This window comes from Mus pahari, chromosome 1 (assembly GCF_900095145.1).
Source record: "Mus pahari chromosome 1, PAHARI_EIJ_v1.1, whole genome shotgun sequence".
Classification (NCBI taxonomy): domain Eukaryota; kingdom Metazoa; phylum Chordata; class Mammalia; order Rodentia; family Muridae; genus Mus; species Mus pahari.
Window position 1 is genome coordinate 3,382,594 of NC_034590.1, and position 15,403 is coordinate 3,397,996.

The 15,403-nt window shown below is 52.9% G+C and overlaps 2 protein-coding genes across 3 annotated transcripts in view; both read right to left on the bottom strand.

Moving 5' to 3' along the window:
• Positions 1-418: 418 nt before the first annotated feature.
• Aplp1 (amyloid beta precursor like protein 1) lies at positions 419-10,750 on the bottom strand. Its single transcript, XM_021191272.1, has 17 exons — positions 10,412-10,750; positions 9,414-9,557; positions 8,211-8,343; positions 7,926-8,038; positions 7,602-7,735; positions 7,294-7,484; positions 6,884-7,014; positions 6,316-6,390; positions 5,434-5,592; positions 5,225-5,353; positions 3,485-3,584; positions 2,215-2,322; positions 1,627-1,650; positions 1,414-1,484; positions 1,188-1,250; positions 918-1,061; positions 419-830 (listed from the first exon to the last, which is right to left on the bottom strand). The coding sequence occupies exons 1-17, from the start codon at positions 10,556-10,558 to the stop codon at positions 732-734; spliced, it is 1,965 nt and encodes a 654-aa protein (XP_021046931.1). The 5' UTR covers positions 10,559-10,750; the 3' UTR covers positions 419-731.
• A 1,359-nt stretch (positions 10,751-12,109) lies between these two features.
• The window catches only part of Kirrel2 (kirre like nephrin family adhesion molecule 2), a 10,223-nt gene continuing 6,929 nt past the window's right edge, over positions 12,110-15,403 (bottom strand). Inside the window, exons 12-15 of one of the 2 annotated variants that reach the window (XM_021210538.1) lie at positions 15,257-15,355; positions 14,884-14,984; positions 14,336-14,401; positions 12,110-13,009 (exon numbers count right to left, since the gene is read on the bottom strand). In XM_021210538.1, the coding sequence (XP_021066197.1) occupies positions 12,674-13,009; positions 14,336-14,401; positions 14,884-14,984; positions 15,257-15,355 (602 nt within the window). In that variant the 3' untranslated portion in view covers positions 12,110-12,673. Of the gene's footprint in view, positions 13,010-14,335; positions 14,402-14,883; positions 14,985-15,244; positions 15,356-15,403 lie in introns of both variants that reach the window. The other variant, XM_029542699.1, reaches the window with a different exon arrangement.

Here is a 15,403-nt window from a genome sequence, read left to right on the forward strand (position 1 = left end):
GCAGGNNGATTTCTGNGTTCGAGGCCAGCCTGGTCTACACAGTGAGTTCCAGGACAGCCAGGGCTATACAGAGAAACCCTGTCTCGAAAAACCAAAAAAAAAAAAAAAAAAAAAAAAAAAAAAAAGAATAGAAATCCTCCTGCCTCTGCCTCCCAAGTGCTGGGATTAAAGGCGTGCGCCACCACCGCACGGCATTGTTGTTTTGTTTTGATTCTAGGCTGTTCTACTCTTTTGTAGACCGAAGTCCAGACTGGTCTCGAACTCTCAGAAATCTATCTGCCTGCCTCTGCCTCCTGCATACTGGGACTAAAGTTTTGTGCCACCACACCCACCCTTCACTCAGTTTTAAGACTTGCAGGAAGCCTGGGCTGAGAAGTCCAGCTTGCTTACACACAGTTTCTCCAACAGAAACACGGGATGGCCGGGTGGGAAAGAGGACTTTATTGGGATGTTAGTGAAGAAACGTGGGATGGTGAATTCCAGGGAGTGACATACACTGGGACCCAGGAGGTCACCTTAAGGAGCAATAAATTAACATAAAATAAATTAAGATGAAGAGGTCCCTTGTGGGACAGGAGCTGGGGATTTCTAAGGGTGTGGAATCTGGAACTCGGAAGGGGAAACAAGAATGAATTTGTCAAGATCTCCCTCCCCCACCGGAAGCTGGGAGTTGGGTTTGGGGGACCGGAAGAAGGGCAGTAGGGCTCAGCTGAAGGCAGCTAGGGTTGGAGTCAAGGTCGTTCTTCCAGGAAGCGGTAGGTGGGGTTCTCATAGCCATGCCTCTGAAGTTCCCGGAGCTGCTGCTCCTCCAGGGTCAGCATGGGGTCCACCTGCAACAGGGCCAAGGGAGGGCTCAGGGCATGGGGGCGGAGCTACTTTTAACTCCGCCCCTCCACCACGCCCCGTCTGCCCCTCACCTCCACCACTCCATGGCTGATGGTCCCATAGGGTTTCTTCTTGCGCAGAAGCAGCAAGGATAGGACAATGAGGGAGCCTCCTCCAGCTCCCATGATCAGCAGACCTGACAAAGCCTCTCGGGAAACTCCAGTCCCGGAAGGCGCCTGTGGAGAAAGGAGACCAGACCAAGAGTATCTTTGAGGCTCACCAGGATCCCGGGCACTGAGGCTTTGGAGGCCACAGCCTGCATGCCGACTTCTGACCTCGCCCCCAGATTTGCCTCTTCTTACCAGTTCATCCCGCTGGATATCTGACGAGTGGAACGGAAACCCCCTCGGGGAGGATGCATTCACCTGGGGAAGCAGGAGATTGGCAGAGGTCACGGTCCCAGGGGCTTAGACGGGTGCCTCCCAGCCCAACAATGCTAAGTCCATGTCCCCAGCAAGCTCTTTCCAGAAGCCGAGGAATCCAAGCCTCCAGAACCTCCACCTAGGGTCCAGACTCCCACGTACTCACCTTTTGCTCATACTGCTCCAGTGGAGTTAGCTTCTCTCTTCCAGAGGAGGAAGACTCTTGATCTGTGGACCCTAGCCCACCCAAGTCACATCAGAAAGGGCGCTGGATTCCACTCCAGGAGCCCTGGGCTTCCTGCCATATGCAGCCCTTTCCCTTCGTGGTTTAGGGTTCAGAGGGATTTGGTGACCGGGCTCTATGCTGTGTGACACCTACCTCTTGGAAGAGTCACTGGGGGATCTGCCGGCAGAGGAGACAAGACAGAAAGGCGAAACAGTGAAGAGAAAGAAAGGGTAGAGAACCCCACCAGAACCTCACAGAAGCCGGATACCCCCAGATATCCCTGCTTATTCCTTCCCACCTGTTGTGGTGGCACAGACCCCCCCCCCCCCAGACCTTAGAGAATTAGAAAGAAGGTTGTGTGCTGGGTATGATAGTGCACACGTCTCTAATATCAGCACTTGGAGAGCTACCACAAGAAGACCACGGGTCTGAGGCCACCTGAGGCTAAATAGTGAATTCTAGGCTAGCCTGAACAGTGAGACCCTGTAATCTGAGCTACTCAGGATGCGGAGTTCAAGGCCTGCCAGGGCTACTTAGACTGTCTAAAAAAACAAAAGGGGGTGGCGGGGAGGAAAAAGAAGACTAGGGCTAGCGCTGAGTGGAAGGACTCTTCTAGTTTAGCATTCACAAAGCCCTGGGCTCCTCAACAGCTTCTTCCTCCAGGCCAAGGAATCTGGCATTGCAAAGGAAAAGGAAAGATGCTTGACTCTCAAAGGCGGGCGGGATTCTGTATTCGCTCACCGTCCTTGGATTCGGGAGGCTGGAGGCTACCTTTGTCCTCACTGCTGCTCCCGGGCACAGAGGCGTCCAGTTCACTGGGACCCAAGTGTTCAGCAAGGAGAAGCTCCTCTGAGGGGACACACAGAAAGATGGCTAAGGCAGTGAGTGTGAGAAGGCCACAGGGGGGCAAGGGCAGGGACCCTCACATCGGAATGGATGGGAGATTAGAGAGACAGCAAGGTGCTCCAGCAGGAAGGATGGAGGCTAAACCTGCAGTAGGAGCTAGGCATGGGCTGATTGGCAGGAAGTCACAGTAGGGGGCGGGACTATGCAGGCTAACACTTTCCAGTCTTCTCTCTCTTGTGTAGGCTCCCCTCTGTTGAATCAGATTTGACTTGTGACTCATTCTAACCAGTAGAACCTGAGCTCAATAGCCCAGGGGTGTAGCTCAGTGGTGCACACCTCTAGCATATAAAAGGCTCTGGGTTCGATCGCCAGTACTAACCAACTTTTTTTTTCTTTTCTTTTCTTTTGAGACAGGGTTTCTCAGTGTATCCCTGGCTGTCCTAGAACTCACTCTGTAGACCAGGCTGACCTCAAACTCAGAGACCTGTCTGCCTCTGCCTTCCAAGGGTGGGATTAAAGGTGTGCGCCACCACACGTAGCACTGCACAATTTTTTGAGGAGAGTAGGGCCAATGTATGGCTGTATCCTGACACTGGGGAAGCAGAGACAGGAGGACTGTGAATTTGAGGGCTGGCCTGAGCTATGTGGCTCCAGGCCAGCCTCAGTTACAGAGCAAAATCTTGTCTTAAGAAGCCAATGTGGGGATGTTGCCTATCAGTGCGCAATCCTGGCTCCATCTCTGGTGCCATTAAAAAAAAAATCTTGCCAGATGTTGGGACACAAGCCTATAACCCCAGCACTTGGAAGGCAGAGGCAGGAGGATTGCTCAAAGTTCAAGGTTAGCCTGATCTAACATAGTGAATTTCAGACTAGACAGTGCCGCAAAGTAAGACCCTGTCTCAAAACAAAGAAAGAAAGAAACAACAAAAACAAACCACTGTTTAAATTAATCTGCACAATTAATTGACTACTAGCTATACCACCAAAGGGAACAAACCCAGACCAGACAGAGGAAAATGATTCAAATTAATTGAAAAAGAATTGACTCTTAATCTGAACTACCAAGTTCTAGGGTGATTTAAGTAGAGAATGGGAAATTGAGGGTTGGGAGTCAAAGTCCGCCCTTGGAGATCTGAGGTTCAGGAGAAAAGCAACAGGCACTCACGGATCTGCGGCCGCAGCTCCTGAGCCAGGTGAGGGTTCTGGTCCAGCAGCCCCAGGCTCTGATTCATTCGCTCTTCAATCACCTGAAGGTGGGTCTGGACCTGTGGGAGAGTGAGCACGAGGGATGAAGCAGGCAGCACGGGCTGGAGAAGAACGGGATGAAAAGGGGAACTCAACGGGCACTGTGGAAATGGAACATGGAACATGGACAGGAAGTAGGACATAAGGGTCAGGCACCCAGCCACAGGGGATGGAAGCTAAGGCAGGAGAAGTGGGATCCAGGGAAAAGGAAGAGGAGATGTGTAGAAGTTCAAGGCTTGGACAGTACCCGAGGCAAGATGATGATAAGATACTATATATATATATATACATATATATATATATATATATATATATATATATATATATATATNATATATATATATATATATATATATATATATATATGGAGAGAGAGAGAGAGAGAGAGGGCTGGGTGTGGTGGTGCATGCCTTTAATAGCAGGATTTGGGAGGCAAAGGTAGATCTCTGTAAGTTCAAGGACAGTCTGGTCTACATAGCAAGCTCCAGGGGCAAACAGGATTACTATAGAGTGAGTAGTTTTGCTCTCCAAAAGCAAAAACAAAGGGGAGGGGGGAAGAGGGAGAGGGAGAGAGAGAGAGAGAGAGAGAGAGAGAGAGAGAGAGAGAGAGAGAGAGAGAGGTACCAATGGAGAAAGCAGACTCATGGGTCAGAGGGAGAAAGCAGGGCTGGAGGAACACATGTGGGGCTGTGGGGGAGACAGGACTTGGTCCAGAGGATTCACAAAGGAGTCGTAATGGCTCCTGGCATTGGTGTTCAGGAGCACAGAGCATCTGTGGGCCAAAAGAGAAAGTCCAAGAAACCAGACGGAGAATCTTAGTGCAGACAGCAGAGGTTCTAGGGAAGACAGGGTAGGGAGGAACGCTGAAGGACGAACTCCAGGGTCAAGGGAAAGGTTTCTGGGAAAGGAAGTAAAACCCAAGGGCTAGGAAGCAGGGATCCAAGAGACAGGAAATAGGATTCCAGGGAAGGAAAGTGGGAATCCTGAGGGCAAGAAGGGAGTCAAAAGAACAGTATGAAAGGTGTGTGCCGAGTGCATGTGCGTGGGTGTGTGCATGCTTTGGAGGCAGTTTTCCAACATCAAGAAGCGGTTAAGAGCACTGACTGCTCTCCCAGAGGCCCTGAGTTCTATTCCCAATAACCCCACATGGTGGCTCACACCATCTGTAATGGGATCTGATGCCCTCTTCTGATGTGTCTGAAGAGAGTGACAGTGTACTCATATACATTTAATTAATTAATTAATTAATCTTTAAAAAAAAAAAAAAGAAGAAGTTGGGATTTGAAGAATGGAGGGACTGGAAAAGGTTTGGGAACACAAAGTGTTCGTTCCAGGCATAGTGAAGGGTTCTAAGCTGAAAATGAGGGTCAAGAAAAGAATCTGGGGCCTGGAGAGATGGCTTAGCCATTAAGAGCACTTGCTGCTCTTCCAGAGGACCCAGGTTTAATTCCCAGCATCCACATGGCTTACAACTGTCTGTAACTCCAGTTCTAGGAGGCTCAACACCCTCACCTGGCCGCCTCACAGACCAGGCATACATGTGGTGAACAGATAGATATACAAACAAAACACTCATACACGGAACATTTCTTAGAGGGGGAGCGGGTGGGAGGAAAAGAGGAGGCTGGGTTAGCATCCGGGAACCGGAAGCATGTGGTACCTGAAAGCGCATCTGCTGGGCCTTCTCAGGATCCACGGCGGCCACGTGCTGGTAGTGCCTCAGGGTGTGCCTCTGCTCCTTCTGCTCTGCGCGCAGGTAGCGCCTCAGGGCCATGAGAACTCGCTCAGCCTGTGGAAGGGACCAAGGCTGTCCCAGGCTGAGCCTCTTCCTTCTCAACTGGTGTTTGCCCCACCCCTACCTCCCCATACCTGAGGCGGATCGCCCTGTAAGGCTGCCAGGAAACCTTCCAGGGCTGCTCGGCGCTGGTCGTTGATCAGAGCGATGACTCTGGTGGCGTGGGTCTCCACCAGGCGTTGCCGCTCACCAGACACTTGTTCTTCCAGGGTCTGCAGAATGGACTGGAAGTGCTAGGGAGAGGTGCAGAGGTAGGAGAGAGAGCAGGTGGGTGAAAACCTGGGTAGACATGAATCTAGAACAAAGAGGGTGAGCTTCAGTGGGTCTCCCTCCGGACAGCGCCAATCTGGGATGGGAGGCTCAATGGAAGGGATGGGCTGCAGGGTCAGGTAGAGTTGGGGACGGGAAGGGGGGGCTAGCCTGAGGGTGTAGGCTGTAACCTTAGGTGGAAGCAATCTAGAAACAGAAATGGTCAGTTAAAGGAAAGGCAGGCTTGGGCAGCTCCAACCCAAAAGACCGGCTGAGCCTCTACAACGCTAATGGAGTGGAGGCTGATCGAGAAGATTCTACATAGGTAGGGTCTCCCAAAGGCAGGCAACCACAGGGAAGTGGGGCCAAGAGTTAGGAAGCTGGGTTTGTTAGAGAGGGACCAGAGGGACAGAACCAACTACAGCCAGGGGACAGGGACCTAGCTTTGATGGAAAAAACTTCAGAGAAAGGACTGGCCATGACTCCCTGTTTGAGAGAGGATTCCAAAACCTGCCTCCAGGGGGCAGTGCGGGCTCAGCAGCATGCACCAAGCCCTGGGCTCCATTCTGAGTAGAGGCAGTGCCAAATGTAAGGGTGGGACTGGGAGGGGACAGGTGAGTAGAAAGGAACTGAAATGGGCGGAGTGGCCCCCCAGTAGTGGGCGGGGCATGAGGGAGAGTCAGGAGGGAGGAGGGAGGGGGTCCTACCTCATTCAGGGCCTGTCTGTCGGCCTTTGGCAGGTTCTTAGATTGGCTGTCAGCCATGGCCCATTCACGCATCACCTAGGGGTGGATGGGGACACTTCAGGATCCCATGATCTATCCTGCTCCACACAGGGAGTCCCCCTACCCATCTCCAAGGTCTAAGAGGACAAAGATCACCTAGTACCACTGAACTTCGGGTTCCCAAGAGGGAACAATCAGGAGGTTTATTTATTTATTTTATTTCTTTAAAGAAAGGTTCTCATGTAGCCAGGCTGATCTCAAAGTCGTTATAAATTTGAGGCTGGCCTTAGCCTCTCAAGCATCCAGATTAAGGCATATGATATTACACCTGACCAGCTCCAACGGAATTTAAAGTGGATTGTGCCATAGACCAGAGTGCCTATGGAATCTGGTGGCACTTCAGTGGTCTGCAAGGCAGATCTAGTAATCCATTGCCTGAGTGTGGGCTCAAGCCGAAGGATGTTTGGTTATCCTTTAGAGGCAGCGTCGATAAAGAATTTCCCTGTGTTTATGGAATCCTGCGGGGATGCTGGTTTCCCGTTCTCATCACCTCATTAATCTGGCGCATCCTACGCTCCTCCAGGTCCATCTTGGCCCTCAGGAAACCCTCATGCTCGCCGATTTCCCCAGGCATGCCAAAGTAAACATCCACACCATCAGTAGGCCTTGGGGTGGGAGTGGCTGCAAGACAAGGGGTCAGGAGGGCAGGTCACAATGAAATCCATCATATCATCTTCAAAGCAGCGCCTGTCAGATGACCCCTTTCTGGGCATCCCCTTTTGAGCTCTCTCCCCCTTCATTCTTCATAGACTATTCTACCATATCCAAAGCCATGGCTGTCTCTTCCATCCCCCCAGCTGTGTCCCTTCCCACCATGTCACTCCTAAAGGCACCCCTCTACTCCCCCAAATACACAAACCACAAATGCTGAAGAGGGAGGGGCAGAGGAGGCTACCTCACCTCTGCTGACCATGACAGGGGTGTGGGAGCTGGGAGGTGGGGCCCTTTCCTCCTCCTCTTCCTCCTCTTCTTCAGCCTGAGGGGGCTCTACGAAGTAATCGTCTACTGGCTGAGGGAAAGATTCCACCTCCTCTTCATCCTCACCTCCCTCTGCTCTGCCCCCCGGGGGCCAGGACCGGGTAGAGGGGTCACTGAAGGAGCAGAAGACTCAGCCAGTAAGATCCCCAGATAGACTCCCAGGCTTCCATGCCCGGCCTCAAGAGCCTTGGTGGGTGGGGGTTGGGTATAGGGGAGTCTCTGTCACTCACCCAGCTGCCATCCCAGATGGGTTGGGAGTTGTGGGAGGTGGGCAGCATACATACTCCACACCTCGGAACCGATCAGAGCCACAGGGCAAAAGCATGCCAGAGCCATGCAGGATGAGACCCTGAGAGCTGCAGGCCTGCAGGAAGAGGAGGCCCGGAGGCCAGAAGGACCTGGTTGGAGGGTGTGGGCAGAAAAGCCTGGAAGCTGGGCTCTGGAAGTGGCTAAGGGATGGACCGCCTACGGTCCAGTTTGAATGCTTGGGTTCTGGAAGGAAGGACCTAGATTCCCAGATCCTAGGGTTAGGACTGGTGGGACAAGACCCTAACCTCCTGAGCCTCCTGATGCCTCCTGGTTGAACTCTCACACTGGTCCATACGCTCCTGGTGCAAGAACCGACAGCCTTCGGGCACTAGCAGAGCCTCACTCACGAATTCACCAGCTGGGGAACGAGAGACACCAGAATCATAATAGCCCAGGCCTGCCCTCCTCAGAGGCTGGGCATTCACAGCTTTCTCAGCCCGTCACCCAGACTTCCAATGTAGACCGGAGTCATCTCTGGGAGACTCCCACTTCACCTCAGTTCCCACCCCACCCTCCAGCGGGTGACTCACGCAGGCAATGGAAGGGCACAACCTCATGGTGGGGGTGGGCACATCTGCCACTCCGGGTACCCCCACACCAGCGCTCCATCGGGATGGCCCGTGCAGCCTGCTCCACACGTGCTATGTGCAGCTCGGGGTACATCTGTAGGACACAATGTATGTGTGTGTGTGTGTTGGAGGAATCAACCTACTGGCTGACCCCCACCCTCTGCATCTCTCGTTTTGCATCAGCACTGGAGATTGAACCTACAGCCTCGTGCGTGCCAAAGCAATGCTCTACCACCAAACTCCTGCATGCCCAGCTTTCTTTTTTCTTTTTCTTTTGAGACCAGGTCTTACATTTCCTAACCTGGCCTTGAACTCATTCTGTAGCTTACAGAATTAATTTAATTTGTGATTCTTCTACCTCAGCCTTTCCAATAACTGGGATTATGGGCCCATGTCTCTAGACTCAGCTTGAGCAGTCCCTTTTAACAGTCTCGGTTCCTAAGGGCATCCCCTGGGCCTTTGTCTCTTGTCTGTAGAACTAACAGGTTAATTTGTAGACCTCGGATGCTAAGCTTCGGGTCCACTGGTCATACCCACTAGTGGTCTCCCTTAAGTTCACCATTCTCACGAGGGCTTGATAAAGGTCCCCAGACTTGTTCATGCCAACTCCTCTGAGCCCATGTTTGAGGGCGACCCCGCTCAGCAATCAGGTTTCTTTTCAATATATCTTGCCTCTTTCACGTCCAGCCTTTCTCTTACTAACTCACCTCTTTGTATTAGCCCCGCCTTTTCAAGGCAAGCAGCCACTCTCATTGGGCTTCATCGCTTACTGAATCTTGTTGGTTTAAAGGTCTTTTGGTCTAAGCCCTGCCTCTCTTTCGGCCACGCCCACTTACACTCCCACTTTTTCTAAATGGCTCCAAAGATTCCTAAACCCTGCCACTCTTCAGGCGATCTTTATTAGTCCATGGGGCTTTTTCGTTTTGTTTTTTTTTTTTTTCAGTCTCCGTCCCCCCCCCCGCGGCCCCTAATTTCTCAAAATAATTTTGCGCTGGCCCCTCCTAGTCTCTTCACTGATCACAGACCCCCAAGCTTTCCCTGGCTTTAGAGATTCTCTCATCTCCCTGGACTCTGCCAAGTCCAGCTTCCTCAAGGGCGACCCCGCCCCAGCTTGGACCTACTTTCTCACTGACCACGCCTCTCTCCCCGTGGGGTCCCGCCCACCTGTCTGCAGTACTCCAGCACGCGCTGCGGGTCCAGAAGACAGCGTCGTGATCGCTGTGGGTCTGGTTCCCAGCGGCCGGTACGCAGGTCCCGGTGAAGGGTTAGACGCCCACATAGTCCAGCCACTTGAGCTGACCCTGGAGCCTGAGAATGAAGGCAGATGGGGCAGTGAGGAGCCAGGGAACGTTGTCATCTGTGTTGTCTGATCCTTTGCTCCCTAAAACCCAGATAGGGCTCCTGCCCCTATCGTCTCAAGCACCAGCTCCTTCGAAGAACCTCCTGGGTGGAGAGACCGTTCCCCGGGAAACAGATCCCTTGGGGCTGGAGCGCCCCAGCTCTCCCGTTGCTATGGTGACCCGGGTCCCCCCCCCCGCCCCGCGGCCTTGTTGCTGAGAAGACAGGCTCCGCCCCCGCCTTCAGCGGCTTGGGTCTGAAGCCTGAAGGGGTTAAACTTGAATCGTGTTGGGGGCGGGGGGAGGCGAACCCAGGCGTTCTGGCCCCTCCTCCCTCCATCCCCAGTTCAGGTTCCCACTGAGGGGGTGCAAAGACGACAGGGCCCAGCTTCCCAGTAGGCCTGCACATCAGACCTTTAAGGACTAGAGGAGCTATATCTGGATTGAGTAGTGGGTGGAGACCCGGACTCCTGGATATTTGAAGGCAGGGGGTTCATGTGGGTCCAGAGGATACGAGGGACCTGGGTTCTTAGATCCAAGCGCCTGCTGCCTGGTGCGTCCTACGCTTAGGTGGGCAGGTCTTGGGGCTTTGTCGTCTAGGGGTGCTCTGGATTTCTTGGACCAGGGGCTCTTGGAAAGAGCCAGGTCCGACGATGCGGGTGGGAGGGGGCAGGGACGTCAGACGATGGAGCAACCTAGGAAAATCTACAGTTCGGATCGCGTGGGGCAGGCCACCTGGCCAAAAGGACTGCGGTGGCCGTCCCGCGTCCAGGTCGAGGCCCGGTTCCGCCCCTTCCCCATCCCCAGGACCCGACCGGGCCTCACCTCGGCCGCGCTGGGGCTCCCACCAGCCAGGTTCCCGACGGCGAGCTGCGCGCGCAGAAGCAGCAGCGACAGTGGCAGCAATAGCGGCAGCGGCGGCGGTCGCCAGAGGCGACCCTGACCGCGAGCGGCAGGGCTGGTGGGCCCCATGTCCGGGCCTCGGGCCCTCACGTCCCCTGCGCTCCCGCCCGGCCCTACCCGGCCCCAGCGGTGACAGGAGCTCCCAGCGCCACCGCCGCCGCCGCCTCCTCCTCCTCCCGCCGCCCCCGGGCTGCGCCGGCGCCGCCAGCCCCGCCCCGCGCCGGCCCCGCCTTCCCAGCCAGGACAATAGCGTGGCGGCTCTGCGCACTGAGAGGCTCCGGAACCCCGGGAGGGAGCCTGCGCCAAGTCCCAGCCCCTCAAGATTCCAGGTGTCACTGTCCGCATGAAGGCCGAGTCACTAAGTTCAGTCCTGGGCGTAGCAGTTTTTTGGACCTTTGGCCTTCTCTTCTGGCAAACGCAGACACACCCAGCATCAGCTTTGTCTTCCTCCAATGATGCCAGAATCCATGGGGGCGGGGGTCCTCCATAAATTCCTCTCTTGAGGTCCGAGGAATATAGACCTCCGAATTTTCCCAGTCAAGAATTTAGGGAGTGTAATAGGAATGCCTGTAATCCCAGCACCTGAGGGGAGAGGCGGGAGGATAGGGGTTTGAGGCTAGCCAACCTACATGCAACCCAGTCTCAAAAAACAAAACACTGTAGCTAGGACCAGAGGCCAAGTCTCCCACCTTTGCTTCCTCAAACCTAGGAAGCCTTCCTGCCCTGATTGCCAGGTGTCTGGACCTTCAAATACTCCCTCCAAAAATCCATGACTAAAGCCCTAGACCCTTTACAGTTGACTCGGGTCACGTGCTGGATACCATAGCCTTCGAAGACCAGCACCTGAGGACCACTGTGTGGAGCCCCCCCATTCTCACCCACTCTAAGGACCACCTCAAGTCTTCTGCCTAAAGGGTTCACTGTTTTGTGTACAATATTCTACTTTCCCCCACCAACTGAGGCAGCTCAGCTCTGTGTGTGCGCGTGCGCGCTCGAGCACAAGCGCGTGCACCTCTGTACAGACATCTAGCTGTCTGTCTTGTGGAGACCTGCCCACATTTGTCTGTCTTTCTGCTTTGTGTGTGTGCATCTGTGTGGATGTGGGTGGGGTGAGGTAGGGGTGTATTATTAAAAGAGTCTAAAGTGGAATGGTGATGTGTACCTGTAATCCCTGAGGGCCTGAGGCAGCAAGATTAAGAGTTCCAGGCTAACCGCTGAGAGAAGGCTCAGTGATTTAAAGCACTGGCTGCTCTCTCAGAAGACCTGGGTTCAATTCCCAGCACCCACACTGTGGATAACTCCAGTTTTAGGGGACTCATCCCTCTGTTCCGGCCTCAGGGGCCAGGCATGTATATAGTGTACAGAAATACATGCAGGCAAAACACCCACACAAGTAAAATAAAAATAACAGATCTTAAAACACACACACACACACACACAGAGAGAGAGAGAGAGAGAGAGAGAGAGAGAGAGAGAGAGAGAGAGAGAGAGTACCTACAGCAGTAAGCCAGTAGCAAGAGGCTGAGGAGGGACTTAGGATGTCATCGCTACTGCCACCCTATGCACTACAACCTCTTCATTCATGGAAAACACCAGGAGACTCCTCCAAGCACATTTGCATCTTTGCCTCCCCCTTTTATTATTAAACATAAATATTCTTAGCCCAAAAATCCCCTTCGTTTCTTTTATTTCACCCTACCCCATTCCTTGGATTCAATTCTTTCTGTATCTTTAAGGAAGGAGTCAAGATAGTGGCCATTTTGTTTCCCAGAGAATGAACGGCCATACTTATTGGCCAGGACTCGGTGGGGCATGGGGGGATTATTGCTTTCATCTTGATTTGTCTTATGTTATCCTTCCTCTTGATGCAGATGGTCATAAATCTTCTCTACTGGCTGGAAAGGCCTTCCATCTGTATCCCTAGTTCCCATCTTTGTCCCTCTGCAAAGTAGTCATTTAGTCGCCATCTTGAATGCCTTTCTCATGGGAAAGTGGCCATATTGCTCCCACTTGGAGAATCCACTTTGGCTGAACTGAGTGTACACCAACCGTCCTGATGCTTGTAGTGATCCTTCCCTCCTTCAGTGTTCAGTTTTGGAGGGGTTGGTCATCAACTGGTTCTGACTCCCCAGAAATCTGGACAACACACTATATGGCAAACTGAAGATCCCAAGACTCGTGGATTCACACGTGAGTCTGGAGACGCTGGTGGCTGGGTGGAGACAAGGTAGCATATGGGAAGGGGGGAGTTCCAGAGCTCAAATCTGGGGGCCCAAAGGATGTGGGTTTCGTGTAGCTGGTGAAGGCACGGGGATGAGGGGTGGTGAGATAACCTGCCCGAGCTCTGTACAGTCTGCAGGGAGGGACTAAGTCCAGATGTGGCTTGAAGTCATAATAAGTAGGAGTCCCTGGAAGACCGATCGGAGAGGGCGGTGGCAAGAAGAGTCCTCCTCCAGGGGCCTCCCCAAGGCTAAGGCTCACACTGACTCCTCGAACCTTGTAGTAACCATTGGTTGGATCCTGAGGAACAAATGAGAGTTGGTAAGAAATGTGTGTAGAGAGGTAAGGATCATGGGTGGAAAGACACACAGAGCTACAGTTAGGTCTAGAGATAGGCATGGAAGCAGAAAGCCAAAGAGCAGAGCCAGAGACTCCCAGACAGAGAGCTATAGACCAGCATGGAAATGGTGGGGTGGTGCTGGCTCCCTAGAACAAGCGAGGTCGGGCTGAAGTTGGGGAGGGAGGAAATGAGAATGGGAGAGGGGGGAGGGAGAAAGGAAGAGTGGCTTTCAGGTCAAGAGAAAAACACTCAAGTATAGATGAGAAGGTTTTAACTAGGATTAGGGATATAATTCGGTCAGTAGAGCACTTGATTAGCTTGCTCAAGGGCCTTGGTTTGATTCCCAGTACTACATAGAGTCAATGTGGAGGCACAAGCCTTTAATCCCAGCACTCGGGAGGATAACCAGGAGCTTATGGACATTCCTGGCTACAGACTCCGTTTGAGGCCCTCCTGGGATGCTCGGGATTCTGTCCGAAGGAAGTCAGGACAGACGGGGGCCTTAGAATGAGAGCCAGGGCTGAGATCAATGTGTCTGTCCTAAGACAGAATTCCAAAGTAGGGATGTCTTTGAGGGAATGTGAGGGTAGGGTGGGAAATCGTGAAAGGAAAACCCCTGTCTGGAAGACAACAGCTGAGCACAGAGACTTAGAGGCATAAAACACGGCAGATGGGGAAAGAAGCCTAGAAACCAAGGCAAAATGAATCGATAACAGAAGCTGATGCTGCGGCTGGTGAGCTGGCTCAGGAGGTGAGAGTGCAGTTAAAGGCAGGTCTTTTATGGGGGATGGGAGGGGTGAGGGAGGCTCATGACAAGGCTTCCCTGTGTAGCCCCGGCTGTCCTTCCACCATATCATAATGAACTCAGGTCATAAAGTTTGAGAAGCATCTTTACCTGATGAACCGTCTCCCTCCCTTGTTTGCCCTTTTGATTCTTTTTATTTTATTTTATTTTATTTTATTTATTTATTTATTTATTTATTTATTTATTTATTTATTTATCTTTATTGAGACAGGGTCTCTCTGTGTAGCCCTGGCTGTCCTGGAACTCACTCTGTAGACCAGGCTGGCCTCACACTCAGAGATCCGCCTGCCTCTGTAAAGGCCTGTGCCACCACCATCTGGCAAAGGTCTTAAGGTGATGGAGTTAAAAGGAGAAGAGAAGCTTGCAACCCCAGCAATCCAGCGGTTACAGGAGAAAGACTGTGCGGAGTCCAAAGCCAGCAACAGGGAGACCCTGTCTCCATAGAGTCGTTCTGGGAGTGAGCTCCTCCCCCATCACTCACCTTTGTCTCCAGAGCCTCTTTTTCCTCAAGGACCAAATCACTGTGGTCTGTGTGCACAATGGGACCCTGGGGGGGGGGGGCAAATAGTGATAAGCCACAGTCAAAAGAGCATCCAATCTATCCCTCTGCCAGATCCTAAAGTCTTTCATGGTCTTCCTTACAGGCTGGGCTGAAGAGAGCTGAAGGCTGGACTTGATAACAAGGAAGGCTGTGAGAGCGCATTGAGCTAAAAGGATAACTGTGGAGAAACACACTTGCAACTGCGAGGATACTGTGGGTCTGGGGTCATCGTGCTTAAGACTGGGGCCAAGCTGGTCATAATGGCACTCGCCTTTAATCTCAGCACTCAGGAGGCAGAGACAGGAGGATATCTGATGTGGAAGCCAGCCTGGTCTACATAGCTAGTTCCAGGACAGCCAAGGCTACATAGAAAAACCCTGATTCAAGCAACATAAAGCCTAGGGCCAGATTTGAGTTTGAGGGTGGGTTGGACTGGGTTATTACATTGGTCTGGGGGTATAATGGGATGTGGAGACCCAGAATCTTACCCGGTCCTCACTGCTGCCTGTCTCCTCCTCGGGGCCCCGTGAACTGGAACCCTCGCTGCTTCCTGGGATCCGGACCAAGTTCTTTTGCTTAGAGAGAGAGCCTGAGGCCCAGGATGTGAGAGGCATTGGTAAGGGGGAAGTGATCAGTACTTGGAAACAGAGCTAACTGAACAAAGTGTGCTAGGAAGGTTGGGAACCATGGAGAGATGGAACGGAGCTGGGGTGACCCCGGGCCATGCAAGCATTGGGAGACAGAAATGGAGCCAAGTCCCAAGGCTGTCAGTCAGGGGTGTCAATCAAGGGGATGGGCCTAGACAGGGGATGGAGAGGAGTAGGGTTGGGACTGAGGAAGGTTCAAGGCACTGATACTTGCCATGGCGCCAGCAGCAGAGGACCACTCCAGTGATGACCATAAGGAGAGAGGTGGCTGCAGAAGCTGCACCAGCCACAATCCGGACAGTGGGCAGCAAGTCTGTAGGAAGCAGATGGGGCGTGTACAGTGGGCAGCAGGTCTGTAGGG

What these genes read in the sequence shown, in the direction of transcription:
- Aplp1 (XM_021191272.1), bottom strand. Translation starts at nt 10,558, where the DNA reads ATGGGGCCCACCAGCCCTGCCGCTCGCGGTCAGGGTCGCCTCTGGCGA. An exon ending in ACAGACAGGCCCTGAATGAG is followed by an intron (nt 5,593 to 6,315) that starts GTAGGACCCCCT and finishes ACCTCTCCCTAG; the next exon opens with CACTTCCAGTCCATTCTGCA. An exon ending in CCCAGCAGATGCGCTTTCAG is followed by an intron (nt 3,585 to 5,224) that starts GTACCACATGCT and finishes ACTCTCCCACAG; the next exon opens with GTCCAGACCCACCTTCAGGT.